Source organism: Lichenostomus cassidix, chromosome 8, assembly GCF_008360975.1.
Source record: "Lichenostomus cassidix isolate B80296 chromosome 8, HeHo_3.0, whole genome shotgun sequence".
NCBI lineage: Eukaryota > Metazoa > Chordata > Aves > Passeriformes > Meliphagidae > Lichenostomus > Lichenostomus cassidix.
In genome coordinates this window covers 24,645,345-24,662,203 of record NC_139489.1, presented here as the reverse complement: position 1 = coordinate 24,662,203, position 16,859 = coordinate 24,645,345, and the positions used below count along the sequence as shown (strand labels likewise).

The window sequence follows — 16,859 nt, the reverse complement described above, 5'->3', positions numbered from 1 at the left end:
GAAAGCAACTTCAGCCAGGTCCTGGTAAATGACTGCTTGTTTGATGGCTAATTGCTTATAAAAACAGAAGGCACAAACCCAATCTGTGCAGGTCTTACGCTGTCCATACACTGCCTGTCTGAGACTTCTAGTGAAATTTTGTTTCCAATTCCCCTTCTGTCAGAGTGTAGACGTAGAAAAGCTGCAGCCACCCTGGGTAGCTCAGTTCATCAGGAATGTGTTAAGTTACACCACAAAACCCATCCCCTTGCCAAGCAGCAAGCACACAGAGCTGTGAAAGGACATGCGTGCCTCCCAGTTAATGTCACCTTCACAGCTTCCATAGGTCACAGCACAAGCAGACATCCGCACCAAAATTGGATGCCAGGCAGAACACGGATCCCATTCTGAACAATGCCATGGGCCCAGGGAGAGATGAGGAATTTAAGGGAAGTGGAACAACAGGAAATAAGGAAAGTCCCTCCAGCAAAGATCCTGTGGCCCATCAGTGGTGGCTCAGCACTGCACAGAGAGGAGTGACACAATGGAGTGACTAAAGGACTGCCTGGCAGCCAGCATTCCCATGGCCATTGTTGCCAGCACGGGAACTACACAGATAGCAAACAAGAGCTGTGTTCCCAGGCACTGGCAGAGACACATCCACTACAAATAAAATGACTTCCTGAAGCTCCTCACGGCCTGGGCACACCATGCCATCATAACTGGTAAATCATATCCTGAGGCAGGAAAAGCTCTGCCAAGAGGGGATAAAGAATCAAACAACCTGGATGAGCACAGGCTAGGTTTTTGCCTGTGTCCTGGACTAACATTAATTATGAGGGTAAGATGTAACCTGAAAGTCACTGCAAGGAAGGAGATCCCCCTTCAGAGAGTCTTCGTCTGGCCAAGGGGATATATGGGAGAAGTAGAGGACAAATCCCACCCAAATGGGATCTCACTGGGAGAGCATTGCCTCTAGAAGTCACAAGGCTTGAAGAAAGAGAGGGGATGATTTTATAGTCTCTTTTCTGGCAATAAAGCTCCTGTAAGATCCCAGGGAAAACTGCTAGAAACACCAGCTCTGGTCAGGAAAGGAGAAGCTAGACTGCCCTGGGCAGCAGGGTGGGAGGCATGCTGGATAAGCAGCTCTCTCCAGAGGATGCTATACACAGGCCATGCATGTAGAGGACAACAACAAGGGCAGGCCAGGGGATCCATGTGGTGGTTTAACTCAAAACAGCTCCTGCAGGGATTCAGAGCAGGGCGTTCCGGGCTAATCTCTGCGTCCCCTCAGGGAACCTGAGGATTACTGCCCTACATCTGCTCGCAGGGTTGGGCCCCACCTTGTCAAGGCAGTGGAAGTGCTGACAGCCACTCTCAGTTCTTTAATCGGTTTGGGGCAAACAGCAACGGGCTCTGTCCCCTGCAGTGCAGCACCTCTTAAGTGACTCCCTCACTCACAGGCCTGATGGCTCCTCTTGAGCCTTGGCTGGGGCAGGAATGCACCTCAGAGTTTGTCATCAAGGGCAGGCTCCTGGCAGCAGCTACAGAGAGCTACAGTGCAGCTTCCTTGGCGATCTCAGGGGCTGGCAAGGAGTAGCCACAGGAGTGTCTGGCCACCACTGGTACCTACCTAGCAGCAGCCATGGCAGAGTCTTCAGCTACAGCCCAAGCCAGGGTGGGAGTGGAGGTCTCTGGACAGCAGTCAGCACTATCCCCAGAGTTATGCTTTCATCTGTTAGCCCATGGCCACCACACTCAGCCAACGTCCCAGCAGAAAGGGCTTCAAAAACCTGGATGGGCTGAGGTGTTTGTGTTGTTACTTATGCACCAAGATCACCTATTTGCTTCTCTTTCTGCTCTTCTCTCCCTCCTGCACCTTCCTCTCAGAGCTCCCTGCTGGCCCAGGCATCTTCACAGGACACACCATTGAGCTTTCCTCTTTTCAGAACTGGGGATGCTGGTTTGGGATCAGCTGTGGCTCTGCTAGTCCCAGGCAGTCAGCTCCATCTGCTGGCTGCTCTGTCCTTGGCTGCAATGGAAACATGGAAAGCTCCAGTCAGGGGCAGCCTTGCTTTTAGCCAGTCTTCTCCCTATCCTCTCATTCTGCTGGTGAAGCCACAAGTCACAAGTTAAATTATTTGGCTGACCCAAATAATTTAAATGATTCACATTTACAAATGGGGAGTATTAAACTGAAAACATTTTATTAAACAATGTTACAAATAGGACAATAATATCAGGCTAAATGAGAGATTTTAAATTCATAATCATAACTTAAACATAAATTAAGAAAGACTCTCATTTGAAGACTTTTAACAGCTTAAAAAATCCTGTTTTCAGTACGTAAACATACAAATTTCAGTCTTCCATTTCATTCGTAAATCATATGCAGGCATGAAATCCTTACAAGCACCTCCAATTTATTTTAAAATAAATTCTGATCAATTCATCAATGGCCACAGACCTACTCAAGAACAAGTATTTTACAATACATTTACATTTAAGAGCACAGAAATATCCACGGTAAAACCTGCACAAATAAATATGTATGTATATACACATATTACAGTACATAATCCCACAGGGATGAGGTAATTTCAGATCTACCTGCTGTGTTCAGAAACCAGAGTACCTTGTATAAGCACTATGGTTCCTAGTGCTATTCTAATAAAAAAAAGGTATCTAAGTTTTCTGAGATATGCAGCAGAAACCTAAATAATTGCCCATATCACTACAGGCATATTTATCAACTGGGACACGTTAAAATAAATTGATTTCCATGAACTAGATCAGTAGTTTCAAAGCTGTTCAGTGAATATTTTTTCTTCCTGATTCTTCTGTTTCTGCAAGTATAACCCCTGTAACTTCAGAGAAGACACCTCCAGCAGTGTAGTAAGCGATGTGAAATAATGCATGTCTTCACCTCACCTCAGTACCTTTGAGTGGAGCAGAGGAGGAACCAGCCTCCTCTTTGGGCAGCTCTATTTGCTCACCATCTGGACAGGAGATGGCAAGCTCCCAGTCAGGATAACTCTACATGACTAAATGTAGGCAATATCTGGCCAGAAGGTCAGAGTTTTACTCTCTGCTTCTCTGCAATGGAAATACCAGACAGCTTGATTCGAAATTTTTGAATCATACACAAGTCAATCATCATGTCAGCAAGAGGTAAAAACATCTGGACAGCTGCTGATTTCCATGCAGTTTCATTCTCTAGAAATCTGAGACGTAAGTGAAGGTGGCTTCAATTCCTGCAGAGAGAACAAAATTCCTCCATAAATCAGAGAACTGGCACAGATTTGTATTTGCTCTCATTTCAGAGGAATTTTGTATGCAGCAGGTAGCAGAACAGCACAAAAATGTTCCTAATACTATATGCAGCTGGACAGAATGCTAAGCACAATCATCCTTAAGGAGCAGAACAACCATTTCTAAAGCAATAAATCCATCAGCCTTGTTAGGAACTTCTATGCAATGCCAAGATGCATATTAGGTATCCCAAAGCACATATAGCTGTGTCAGCAATTGCATGGCAATTAGCAGCTCTGATTGATTGCTTGTGTGATTAAAAGGAAGAGAATTTGTGAGTGAAGCCATCATATGTGCTTACCTGAAACACCTGAGTTAGACATTCTGGCCAGCACTTTGGAAACTACCTTCAGAGGCTGTGTCCTCCCAGTTCCTAAAAAACACAGAAGTGAAAAGTATTTTAATGGCAACAAGTTTATATCAAGTAGATTTTAGCAAAGTGATGGCAGCATTTTTTCATGTTGCTTTTTGAGACACAACTTACCTGAAAGGAATAAACTTCTTTGCTGCAAGAAGAATAAGAAAAGGTATTAGCATTTCAAGACAGAAGCCCTAATTCTTGTTGTCTAAATATTTGGGGTGCCCTACTTTTTTTTTATGTTTCTAGATGTTCATCCAAAACCCTATCATGCCCTGTATGCAGGGTCCTTCAAAACAATTTTGGAATTTGTCAAAGTATGGGAATTACCACTTTTTCAAAAAGCAAAGTATAAGGCTTTGGAGGTTTTGGGGTGGCTTTGTTTCACTGAAAATTTTTCAGGAAGCTAAATAAACCAGACCAACTGCTCACCTTTTCTCCGGAAGCGCCTTGCAAGCCAAAGGAGGAACGATCCTGTGGACACCAGAGAGGCAGAAGTGGCTGCTATGCCCACAGCAACGTAGCTGGCTTGCTCAGAAGCTGGAAGGATGAAAAGGTTTCAGTGAGATCAAGGGCTATGTGTGATCTTTGAAGCCCTCTCTACCTCTCCCCTTTCCTCGTGCTCTACAAGAGGAACCAGAACTGCAGCTTGTAACACTGAAGTTTTCTCTTGATGAAACAGGACACTTCCTGTACACAAAGTAAAAAGCTGCACACTAAATATTACCCTACCCATTGCCAAAGCAATGGTAAGGCAAGAAGCTTCCTACACCAGGGTCTGTCTAGCCCTCAGCCTCACATGGCAGTTTATGCTCCTCTTATTTTTCATATTTCAGTTCATATTTTAACTCCCTGTCTTCCTCTTTGAGCAATCCTGCTGAGATCAATGAAATTATTCAAGGATCTAAATCCTGCTCAAGCAGATAAAAGTGGAATTGAGCTTTCAGGACCTCAGGCAAAAGCATTCCAGGCAGGCTAGGTGTGTTCCAACTGAGAGCAGTGACAGAGGTCTTACTGCCTTGAATGAGAAGGCAAGGCTAAGCTTTTTGTTCTTTGAAATGACAGCCTCTGAGAGAAAAGCTCTGTGAGGTCTTTTGGCTGAGGAGTTCATCCAAGAAACTATCACACCAAATTAAAAAACCTATAAAATGTTCCACTTAGAAACAGACTTATGAATGCAGATTTCCTCACAAGGTTCTGTTTCTCTAGAAAAGCTTTTGTCTTTATTCACAGGAAAAACGCTCCACGTGAGAAATATTTTGTTTAAAAACCAAACAAACTAAAATCAGGTCACAGATTTTGTTTTTAGATTAGAAATCAACATTTTCCACTAAGATCTTTCAGGATTTTTCTTTTTTCAAACATACAGAGCAATTTTGTTGGGCTTCTGAATTCATGGACTCCACTAGATACTCTAGCTCACTGCTTAGTATTACCACCACTACCACCTTTCTACACCTCACCTAACTAGAAACCCAGGGCCACCCCTCTGTGGCTGGTCACAGGCAAAATACCTTCACATGTGGGCAGGCTGGCACTCCAGTTTCCTGAATGGCTGCACTCAAGAACATGAGAGCCATTGAGACTCCATCCTTCCAGGCAGCTGAAGTGGCAGGAGGTGTTGTAGGTGAAGATCCCAGCCCCGTGGGAGCAATCCACAGAGCCTTTCTCAGGAGAGCTCAGTGGTTCACACTGTATGACTGAAACACAAAAAGAAATGGTTAAGAGTCACTAAGGATTTTCCTGTATTTAGCCCTATTTTTTGCACCAGTAGATATACACTTTATTCTCAAATAAAGTGTATTTATTTGGGATGGGAGCAGCTCAGAGCCATGAGCAGGCATTTCTAAGGTACAGCTGAGAGCATGGGAGCACAGTTTAGTTTGGAGCCAGGGCCCTATAGGAATATGGATTTCTGTGTGTTCCCCAGTGACCAGAAAACTGCAATTTCCAAAAGTCTTACCTTTGCATTTAGGCACTGGCTCTGACCATTGTCCCTCTGCTGTGCACTCAGTGCTGGATGGCCCATCCAGGACATATCCCTCCCTGCACTGGAAATCACAATGTGATCCATAGGTGAGATCTGCAGGAGAGTGGTCACAGCTCACAGAGCCTTCTGCTGGCCATGGCACAGCCTCACACCTCACAGCTGCAACACAAGGAGCACAACAGGAATCAGCACAGATCCTTCAGGGGAACAACATGGCAGTGCTCAGAGCTCTGAGGGGGCTCAGGTGAGCAAGGAGAAGGAAAGGTACCTGCACAGGTTGGCTGCTGCCTGTCCCAGGCCCCAGAGGATCCACACTGCAGTGTAGCTGGTCCTGTCAGGGTAAAGCCTTCCTCACAGGTGAACTCACAGGTGGTACCCCAGGTGAGCTGCACAGAAGGACTGGAGCAGTTCACAGCCCCATGGACAGGCATTTCCAAGGTAGGACAGGTCACAGCTGAAAGGCACAAGAGACAACATACAGCTTAGCTTGGAGTACATCAAGATCAACACTCTTCTAGCAGCTGACAAGAGAGGACATGCCCTGCCTGGAGCTCTCCCCTACAAAGCCACGGTACCTCCCTTCAGACCTAGCAGTGTCTCAGAATCAGTGATTTCAGCAGGTTGCACAGTGCAGCCAGAACCCTTAAACATGCCCCTAAAGCACATAAGATATCGTGGGAATGGCTTCAGATTTTTCTCCACCCTGGACTGCATAAACTGACACTGGCTCACATTTGGGGTTTAGGGAATAAAGAAATCCTGTCAGAACACTCTGCTCCAAAAGAGTGTTATCATTGTGTTGGGGGCACTGCTCCAAGTGTTGTTTGTCTGCAACCCTGCACTGCTTTTTCCCCACTAGTACAAGAGGCTAAATGATCCCACCTTGAGACCTGTTTATGAAAAGTGCTACTGACATGGTGGGGATGAATGTCACTCCTGGATTACCCTGGATTGAGAAAGTCTCTTCAGATTCTTTGAGCTACCCCCAAACTTTAATTGATGGTTTCCAGACCTGCAAGTCTTACCTTTGCATTTAGGCACTGGCTCTGACCATTGTCCCTCTGCTGTGCACTCAGTGCTGGATGAGCCCTCCAGGACATATCCCTCCCTGCACTGGAAATCACAATGTGATCCATAGGTGAGATCTGCAGGAGAGTGGTCACAGCTCGCAGAGCCTTCTGCTGGCCATGGCACAGCCTCACACCTCACAGCTGCAACACAAGGAGCACAACAGGAATCAGCACAGATCCTTCAGGAGAACAACATGGCAATGCTGAGAGCCCTTAGGGTGAGCAGGGAGAAGGAAAGGTACCTGCACAGGTTGGCTGCTGCCTGTCCCAGGCCCCAGAGGATCCACACTGCAGTGTAGCTGGTCCTGTCAGGGTAAAGCCTTCCTCACAGGTGAACTCACAGGTGGTACCCCAGGTGAGCTTCACAGAGGGACTGGAGCAGTTCACAGCCCCATGGACAGGCATTTCCAAGGCAGGACAAGTCACAGCTGAAAGGCACAAGAGAGAACATACACGTTAGCTTGCAACAAACCATAAAACAATTTTTCTTTTCTGAAATGTAGCAACACACCCACTAAACAGGAGCAGCTTTAGAAAGGGGTCTGCAATGCACCATCTCAGGAAGCAGACAGGAGGGGAAATATCTCAAAATGGGAAACTGACTCTTAAGGCAAAATTGCAGCTCATGACAGCAACTATTTACAATCCAAAATATCCCTATTTTGATTGCTGCTGGGTGATGTTTGATGCTTTTCTTTACTTTAAAAGTAGCCTATTCTAAGCCAAACACCTAAAAAATTAATTTCTACAGTCAGAAGTACCTGGCCTGTTAAGAGCAGTCTCAAAGCTAGATCATCTCAATTCCCTGTTCCCACCTAAGAGGTGGAAAAATCTTTCCCTACAAGGAAACCCAGGCCAGAGCCAGACCATTTTTCCTACTCATTTCACCTCCTCAGGCATGGAGACCTGTGTGCTGAAATACAGTATCACCTACACCACTTAATTAATTACAGAGGAATTGGCCAAACTTCCCTTTGTCCGCACTGCCAGAGCAGCACTGAGGTTTACAGAGCTATGTACAATGCAGAAAGCTCACCTCTGCATGCTGCAAGGGGGGCAGACCAGACCCCAGAAGAGGTACAGTGAACAGATTCCAGTGCAGTCAGCTCATAGCCCTCCTCACACTGAACTGTGCAGGATGAGTTGTAGCTGAAGTTCCCCAATGGATGGTGGCACTCGAGGCTCCCGTGATCAGGTTTCTTTAGTGGATCACAACTTTCAACTACAAAGAAGGACAAGAAGGTGCACAGTCAGACCCACTGGCTGAGCAGGTAAACCAAGAAGCCAAACTGAACACTAGCTAGCATGAGTTGGTCAAAAAGCAGGATGAAATAATCTTACCAAACTCGCATTCAGGCCCATAGAAGCCAGGGTTGCAATGGCAGCTGTGATTGTTAATAGTCTCTATGCATTCTCCACGGCCACTGCAGAGAGATGGGTGGCAAGAAGCTGAAACGAAAGGAAATACAACAAATTATGAAAGAATCAGCAATGGCCACTAATGAAACCTGGCTAGTACTGCTTATCTTTCTGACACTAAACAAGCCCTTTGTATAGCAAAAGAAAATCAGAGGGTTTGGTACTTAAGATTATCTTCTCATTTCACCAAAGAATTTCTGAAATCCACACCTTTTACAGACTAGCTCACAGGAAAAGGATTCTGCTGGCTGGAAACTCCAAGATTAGTTGTTCTCAGGTAGGTATTAGCAATATTTAAAATGGAAAAGGAACAATAAACTATGGGATGGGTAGAAATCCTCAACAGGTACAGTCTTCATTAACATACCACAGCTCTAATTTGGCTGATATTTGACTTTGATTTTTTTTCTTTTTTACACCTAGCATTAGCCACCTCTATACAAAGCATCTAATCTAATCCAGTGATCTATAGGCAGCAGACCGATGCTTCCAAAAGGGCAATTCTTAACTAGCTGAGAGAGCCACTTGAGAGAGGGATGAAGTTACCATCTGAAAGAGCCTGCTTCTCCCCACTGTTTATAGAGAAGGTCTGCTGATTTGTCCCTAAAAGGATGCAAAATATTCTGGGAGGTAAAAGGTGAAATTAATCTAAATCTTAGAACAAGAACAACCTCAACTCTATAACTAAGCAGAAGTGTACAAGTGCTTACAGTGTCAGGTAGCTGATATGTAAGATCAAATTAAACAATTCATCCCAGCTACCATCTCATCTCCACAGGGACACACTGGAATGACCTTTATCACACCATACCTGTGTAGCACAAGGCGACCTTCTTTTTCTCACACTGCTCATCATTCCATTTGCCATCATCCTTGCCTCTTTTGATGTAGATCTCAACGCAGTCCTCGTTGTTCCCTTTGCCATTTGGCTCACCTGAAGCCCAGTTTCTTGCTTCTTCTGTCAGTTCTTTGTTAGTTCCAGTCCAGGTCCATACATCATTAATTTTTCTGATTCCAATCCAGTAGTAACCCCGATTGTAGGGCAAGAATTCATTGAGATGCTTGATTTCCTCCTTATTCTGGATAGCAACCAGGTTAGTGTACTTCTCTCTGCACCACAGTTCTGCTTCCATGTAGGTCATGTTTGTGTCTGAATAATGGTATGTCCACCCATTCACCCCCTGCAGCACTGTAAGTCCTAGAATGAAAAGATATCCAAAAGTTGGTATATGACTTTTCCCCTCCTCTGTCTCTAGAAGAGGACGTCTAAAGCTAAATAAATATTGCAAACTTGTCAGTATCTGAAATTGCATAAAAACTAGTGGCATTATTTTATAAACAATCATCTGGCAAGATTCAAACCAGGCAAGTTAGCTTCAAGTACAGTGACTTCAGCATGTGAAACTATGTCTGATCACCCAAGACTTTGAGACTTCACAGCAGAATATAGGAGCCAATTATGGCTTTGACAGGCAAGCAGGGAAAATGTGTCATTGCATCCAGAGGTGTTTCTGTGTGAACACAGCCTCAGGTAAATTAGGGTGGGTTCAAAAATTCGTTTTGATGCTGAACTCAAAGAGAACAGTCACACTAATATTGCCATCCAACTAATTTACTACACAGAGAAATACACACTTACCGTAGGTAAGAAGAGATAGGAACTGCATGCAAATCATGTTTCTGAGAGTTTTCTCTTCTCTCTTTTAAGCAGATGGCTATGAAAAATCAAAGAAATACATTTGTAAAAAACAAATAGTGAGCTATTAAAATTCCATATAAACTACTGTCCACACAATTTTTCCTACTTTTAAACAATTATTCTAAAGACTTAAGTAGGATTTCCACTTCTAGGCAATTATTAATTTTAAAACAGTTTTTGATATCAAGGTATCTTTTAAATGTAAACAGCTTTTAAAGAACATGAACACAGATTTCCAGCTGTCCAGTTGTCCTTTAGCTGAGCAATGAAACAGAAAAGCAAAGTCCATTTCTACTCACAGTTTGCAGTGTCCAAGTCACAGAATTCCTCTGCACTGTTTCCCAGTGACTGCTTTCCGTGGCTAAGTGGATGAACTCAGACTTGAAAACCAAGTTCAGCTCCAAGTGTCTGGACTCTGTAATGCTCTGCCTTTATTACAGCCTTTTATTCTCTCAGCTAGCGTATCCTCCACGAGATGGGAAATTCCGCGTGGAAAAAATTTCCTGGAAAATCCCAGGATCTGTCCCTCCCACGCGTCAAGACGGATATTTCCCCTTGCCAGACCAACCCTCCCACAAAGACAGACTATGCTGACAAACTGCCAAGTGCCACATTACAAACTTTTACTGACGGAAACACACAATTCCAGGATATCAAGGAGGAGGATGACAGTTAGTTCATCTGCATGAATAAGCAGATTCCAATTTTTCACCTATCAATGTTATGCAGTGAGGAGGTGCCAGTTTTTCTGGTATATCATTAGGAAAGGCACCAACACTCAATGCTGGTTAACTAAGTTTGAGTAAAAATGGGTACTGCAGCACTGGACAAGCTCTTCCTTGTGGATCTCAGCTGTGCAGAGCTCTGATTTGTGGTCAAGTTTGCCAGCTGTAGGATTGCTGGTGCTTTTCTACAGCCCTGCTCACAATACAGGTTCATCAGTCACTTGTAGCCATCAAGCTTGAAACATGGACCTTGCTTTGAAGAGTCCCTTGGACCATATTCTTCAATGTCCTGATCTCAATAGAGTTACAGCTCCTGAACAGATGCACATAATATTTCAGGTGGACAAGACAATACTCTAGGACTTGTACTGAATTCATGCACATTCATTGTGTATACCCTGATTAATTATACTACATCAAGCTTCACCATTACGGATGGGATTTAATGAGGCTGAACATGCAAAGGACTCACTAAGGGTTGTCAGCAATGGCAGGACACAGAGTAGCATCCACTTCATAGCTCTAAAGCATAGTTAGAGTTCATACAGTGCATGTTGGAGCTCTAATTTTGGAACCTCAGCCTGCTCTTACAGAACAAAAATCAGTGTCTTCTGGATTCAAAGCTAACATATCAACTGATATCAATTCCCTATTTTTTCATAAAAAACCCCAACTTGTCAAGTAACCAAAGATCTCTGCCCATAAAGAAATAATCTCAGAAAAGAGCATAGAATAAAGAGTATATTCTAAAACAGCCTCAGTTACTAACAAATCATGAGAGTTGACTAGAAATTGCACCAAAGTTCTAGAAAGCAAGTCAAAGTTAGTTACTGAAGAGTGTGAGTGTTGTAAAAACAACACACTGAATATTGGTAGGGAGAGGAACACTTTCTAGGAGGTGTGAACTAGCAAAGCTAGAAACACAAACAGACAATCAAGAAATTCTGGAAAGCTGAGGTTAGATTTTGGTTGGCCTGGGCAAGCCTTGCTTAGAAGCAGCAGACTTCCAGAGGCTTCCAGGCAGCATCAGATCAGGAGTGCTGTTTATTTAACCTCAAACTGGGAATGAAAACACTTCCTGTTTGCCAGCCCTTCTCTGTTAGGAGGGTTTGCCATCTGAAGAACTCAGACAGAAGTTGGTATTTTAATGCACATGTACAGCACATTATGCAGCAGGGCCTAATTTCACAAGGGTTCTGCAAACATTATTCTAAAACAAGCTAATGTTATTGAGTCTTGATAGGGTAGGCTTTTTTTATTTTCTAAAACATTGATCAGCTATTATAACTGTATACACAGAAAAACTATAGACAATTCCAGGACAGTTTTTATGCTCCCGGGGCCCAGGATGGTAGAAAATCCTACGCCTTTTCCTGGAGATTCCCTCTTCCAAGTCACTTAATGAGCTTCCTACTGGTAAGCGCTCATCCTTGTCATGGCAGAAACTCTGAAGAAAGCTCTGAGGAAACTTTATCAGAATACTTTTGCCAATGGAATCTCCGGAGGAAGGAAGAACGTACTTCATAATTTACACTAGTCTTCCTTTGCAAGGGCTGTCCGAGACCTCTTGTCTGCAGCAGATAAAGAAACCCCCCCAAAAATAACAAAACACCAAAGTCTACAAGCAATGTGCTTGTAAAAACTCCAGCCTAAAAAAGACTGTTTCTTTTTGTTGGCTGTATTCCCTAATGCATCATTGACATGGGACTCTTTTTGGTTTTTCCCAGGGAATTCTGCTATCCACTGATTATATTCTTACTTCCCTGTAATGTACTGGAAGATGAAGGCAAAGTTTTATGAAAAAAAAAAAAAGAAAGCCTGAAAATCATTCTCAAAACTACACAATAGAAGTTAAAACATCTTTGTTAAAAGTCAAAGGCACTTAACGAACCCTGCTGTTTAGGAAGACTGGGATTCCTGTGACCTAAAGCTCATATTGAATGCTAAGCTACATATTTACTTCAGGAGAAATACCTGCAATACTTCTACTTAGGTGGAACTGTAGATAATCAGGCCAGAAATGCCATGCAGTCTGACATTAGTTGGTTTCTGTGTTGCTGATTTCTTCTCTTCTCAAAGCTATTTCACATTTTTTTTACTCCATTGCCAATTTATTTGGGGACATAGGAGCCTCATTTCTTGTGCTTTACAGAGCTGAACGAAGTTGTCACTCTCGTCTTGAGCTACATGAGCACAGACATAGTTCCTTGAAATTAATACAATTCTTCTCTGCCAGAAAAACAGGAGACTCTAAACTTAAAGAAAATTTTTAGAAATGCTGAACACTTCTTGTTCTATACATTCCAGACTTTCATTTCCACAAGTGAAAGCCCAGCTTTTTATAGTGAATGGGAATACTCCAGATCACCTCTTTCCCCTCACAAACAGAGGAGCCTTGACAATTATGTTGCCATAATAAAATAATAACTAATTTTCCAGTTGGAAGGTTTACCTAAGAGGCCACTATGAAACATACAGCATATATATAAGCATATTAGGAATAAAAACAACAAAACCCAGCCAGGTCTGCTATTTAAAGGACAGCAAATATTGCTTCCCTGTATCTTCAAAAAGAAGATCAAGGCAATTAGAAGCCAGGCCTTCCACATGAATACCTAGAAAATACTAGGTAATACAGCAAAAGAAAAAATTTAAAGAAAACAACTGAAAACCCAGCAGAAGGCTGCTGTCAGGAACAGCTGACACTGATAGGATTGATCTGTTCCTGGCAGATCAGCCTGGTTTGTGCCTCAAGGCTGTGTCAGTAATAAAGAAACAATAGTGCACTATGCTTTGTTATAATTAAGACTTTTAATATTGTCCCATGAGACAGTATTATGAGGAAACAAGTGAAACAATGTTTAGCTGAAATCGCCATAAAGTGAGCATACAAGAGATGTAATCACCAAAGGGCAGTTTTTCAAAGAACACTACCTGTCCAAGAGAACTGGTTTATTCCCACTCAACTGTAGAAAAGGGCAGTGGAGGAAAGAAATCTCCACAATCTTCTAAAAGCTGAAAGGTATTTTAGAGTACTTAGGAGGCATTCGATCAACAATGTTTCATGTCTACTTGGTGCATAAGAAGAAGTGGTGGATTGATTTGTAGAGACAAAATTTCAAAGGAAAACTTTCCAAAGAGGCCATGAAATACTAAAACAGGAGTTTTGTAGAGTCATGGGTTGAGAATAATTTTTTAGGTTGAGAATAATTTTTTTTCAGTATCCTTATCAGTAGCTTATGAAAATTCAATTGAGTGGAAAGTTATTTTACTTTATCTAAAACTCTGTTGAACTGGCAGAAATCACAAATCCAAGACAAATACAGAATGTGGTGGGATCTCAGGTAACCAGAGTATATAGATGTATATTTGTACATATAGAAAAAGACAGTTTCATTTCCCACGTCTTTTTTAAAGACTGGTTCTTTATCTACAAGATTACATCAGCATTTACACATCAACTGACAAAAACAGAGCATTAAGTGCCTCTTAGTAATCCAGTTCCACCTCTCTCTTGGAAGATATTTTTGTCATTCCTAAATTAAAACACTTGATAAGTATTTATATCAAAAGCCTTTGTATAATGGATGTTTATCCCATGGCAAAGGGCCGTAGAGCTACTTGAAATTTTGAAGTAATGGAAAAACCTCCAGCTTAACCCACAGTGACACCCACTAGGAGAGGAAAAGTAAGAGCTTTAGCCAGCCTTGAAGGGGGAAAACGAGTTCCAATGCCAGTAGTGAAGGTGTTTCCTGTTTGGAGAGGAGCTTGCAACACTAATTCTGTTGAAATTAAGAGACAAAGGGTTTAAGGCACAAATTTTCCCTAAGGTCTAGATGGGAAGAAAAGATAATTTCCGAAAACATACTCATCCCTCAGCTTCTGTGTCCCATTAAGTGTGAATAAGGTAGGCAATGCAACTGCTACAAAGACCCTGGAATTTCTCAAGGCTGCCTAAGGCAGTCTCCACTCTGTCTGGAGTGGAACCCCAGGAGTCAGAAAATCTTATCTCCCCTTCTCATTTCGGGAATTGTGATGTGACTCATAGTGCTCAATTTCCTCCAAACAGGCAAAAATATACATAGGAGAATCCAGCCTGAGCCCAGGGGTCACTTGCACTGGCCAGGAGTGATTCAGAGTGGTGAAACATGAAACACAGCCAAGGAGCAGAGGAAACAGCAACTCATACCTTGAGTGTCCAGATAAAAGCAGAACTGGCCTTCACATCACACACTGGCTGCCTGCAGTTGCAGGTGGAACTGATCCCATGCAGAACTCGATTATTTCTAATTCTATTTTTGGAAATCATGGCAGACAATCTCTTGGAGCCTGGCCACCCTTCATATACACATAGAAAAAATAACTATATACCGCATGCATTGACTGTTCATTTACTGTCCAGGTCTGTTCCACAGCCCCATGGTCTCAGCAGTGGAGATGTCCCAGAAGTGACACTGATGGGGATCCTGGCTCTGAGGAACAGAACAGTTACAGCTTTTGGCAAGTGAGAGCAGTGACAGTGAGTTTCAGGATTAGGAGATTAAATAGGTGGTTGATACTGTAAAAATGGTCATCATGAGATCTTTTGTTTTGCCGATTCTTTGCACAGCTTCTGCCTAGCTCTGTTCCAAGAAAATATTGTTTTGACTTATCAGAGAGGATGTGAGTTTATCAGCAGCACTGGAGTGCTGACATGAGCTACCATTCTTCATTTGCTGTATCATGAGGGAGAGACTACAAAAAGGAAGAAGGGGCAGTAGCTTCACTTCCTTACTAATACATCTCACCATGAGTGTATGAATTCCAAGCTTCAGGTCTGTTCCCAAGTCAGCTTCAGGTACATAATTTTTATCAGTGGACACAGTATTTAACATAACTAAATCAGTATTCAACCAAAACAATGAAATCATCAAATACAGCATTCAATATAAAAAATGGAACAATCATTAAAGGTCCATCACCAAAACTACTGGAATTCTGTGGAATGAGATCTTACCACTCGGTATCTGAAATCTTCAAGGCAGAAGACCAAAGCACAGGGAAAATCTGCACAGCACTGAGAAGTAAAACCTGGCCCAAGAACAGCCAGCAAAGGTGTATCATTCACATTAGTCATGATTTTTCTTGGTCAATAGACCATGAGAAAACAGAAGTTCTTGGATTAAGTATTCTTTCGGCACCTTTTTTGCCACAACCATACTATCTGTGAATTATTCAAAGAAAGAAATTTATTTCTGTCAGCTGGATATGTAATTACTTTTTAGGACAGGCATTTTTAACACAAGATCATTAATTAAGTGTACTTTAATTGCTGCATATAATTGTTGTTTCAAGAACAAAGAACTCATCACTAACGTTGAAAGCAATGGTATTAAATTACTTAATTTTATCACTTCCCAGACAAGAAAACCTCAACAAGGCACCACAAGGTTTTTTAAAGTTCCAGTTAAATGGCACCAAGATAATTAGAACTTCCCTTATTTCCTGGGCATGAAAACAATACTTTAACTTTTCCAGTGAAGATTTTGCTCTTCCAACACTGTAGATTTCTTGACTCATCAGGAAGGATGAGTCTGTCACCTATCCTGAAATTGTTGCACTTTCATGTTTGAGCTTAAAAAGCAATTCACAAAGTCAGTTTTCTCGTGCTGAGCATGTACCCCACCCTACAGACCTTGTTAACTACCGTTCATGTAAAGGGCTGTCAAGCACTGGAACAGCCTGCCCAGGGAACTGGTGGAGTCACCATCTCTGGAGAGACTTAGGTGCTTAGGGACATGGGTTAATGGTGAATTTAGCAGTGTTAGGTTTCCATTTGGACTCTGATCTTATAAGACTTTTCCAAACTAAATGATTGATTCCGTGATTCTGTATTTATCCTTTCTGATGCATATGAGTTTTGGATTTTTCCTCTCATTTATCCATAGGCATTTACTCATCTTGTGTAGTCACACACGATTATAATCAGTAGCAGAGTCTGGTTATTTGGCCTACAGAAGTAACAATAAGCTAAGATAGCTTTCATAACAGGTATTAGCAGGAAGAGAAGGAATTGCTATTTACCATCTATAAAATAATACTGGGCCTGCATACAATGGTCTTACCTAAAGCAGTTAAGAGTTCAGTTTATCTGTGCTTCTAATTTCCCTTCCCCCTTTTTAACCAGAGTACAAAAATCCCCATGGTGGGGGTACATAAGATGCAGAGCGGAAGCTACCCTACTCTCAAAATAAAATGAAAGATCCAGATTTATGCCCACCTGAAGATGAGTAAATTAGGAGTGCAGTTGCTCTATACCCCCTAAAGT

General features: G+C 42.5%; 1 protein-coding gene across 2 annotated transcripts; it reads right to left on the bottom strand.

Moving 5' to 3' along the window:
- Window positions 1-1,830: 1,830 nt before the first annotated feature.
- On the bottom strand, window positions 1,831-15,566 carry SELE (selectin E). Of its 2 annotated transcripts, none has more exons than XM_085068514.1 (13): window positions 9,768-15,566; window positions 8,940-9,326; window positions 8,051-8,158; window positions 7,746-7,931; window positions 6,952-7,137; window positions 6,665-6,850; window positions 5,908-6,093; window positions 5,613-5,798; window positions 5,164-5,349; window positions 4,082-4,189; window positions 3,776-3,797; window positions 3,593-3,664; window positions 1,831-2,011 (listed from the first exon to the last, which is right to left on the bottom strand). In XM_085068514.1, exons 1-12 carry the CDS (start codon window positions 9,802-9,804, stop codon window positions 3,607-3,609), a joined length of 1,836 nt encoding a protein of 611 aa, XP_084924640.1. In that variant the 5' UTR covers window positions 9,805-15,566; the 3' UTR covers window positions 1,831-2,011; window positions 3,593-3,606. The 2 variants fall into 2 exon arrangements, with proteins under 2 accessions (XP_084924640.1, XP_084924639.1); XM_085068513.1 differs by lacking the exon at window positions 1,831-2,011 and adding an exon at window positions 2,165-3,233.
- Window positions 15,567-16,859: the final 1,293 nt, after the last annotated feature.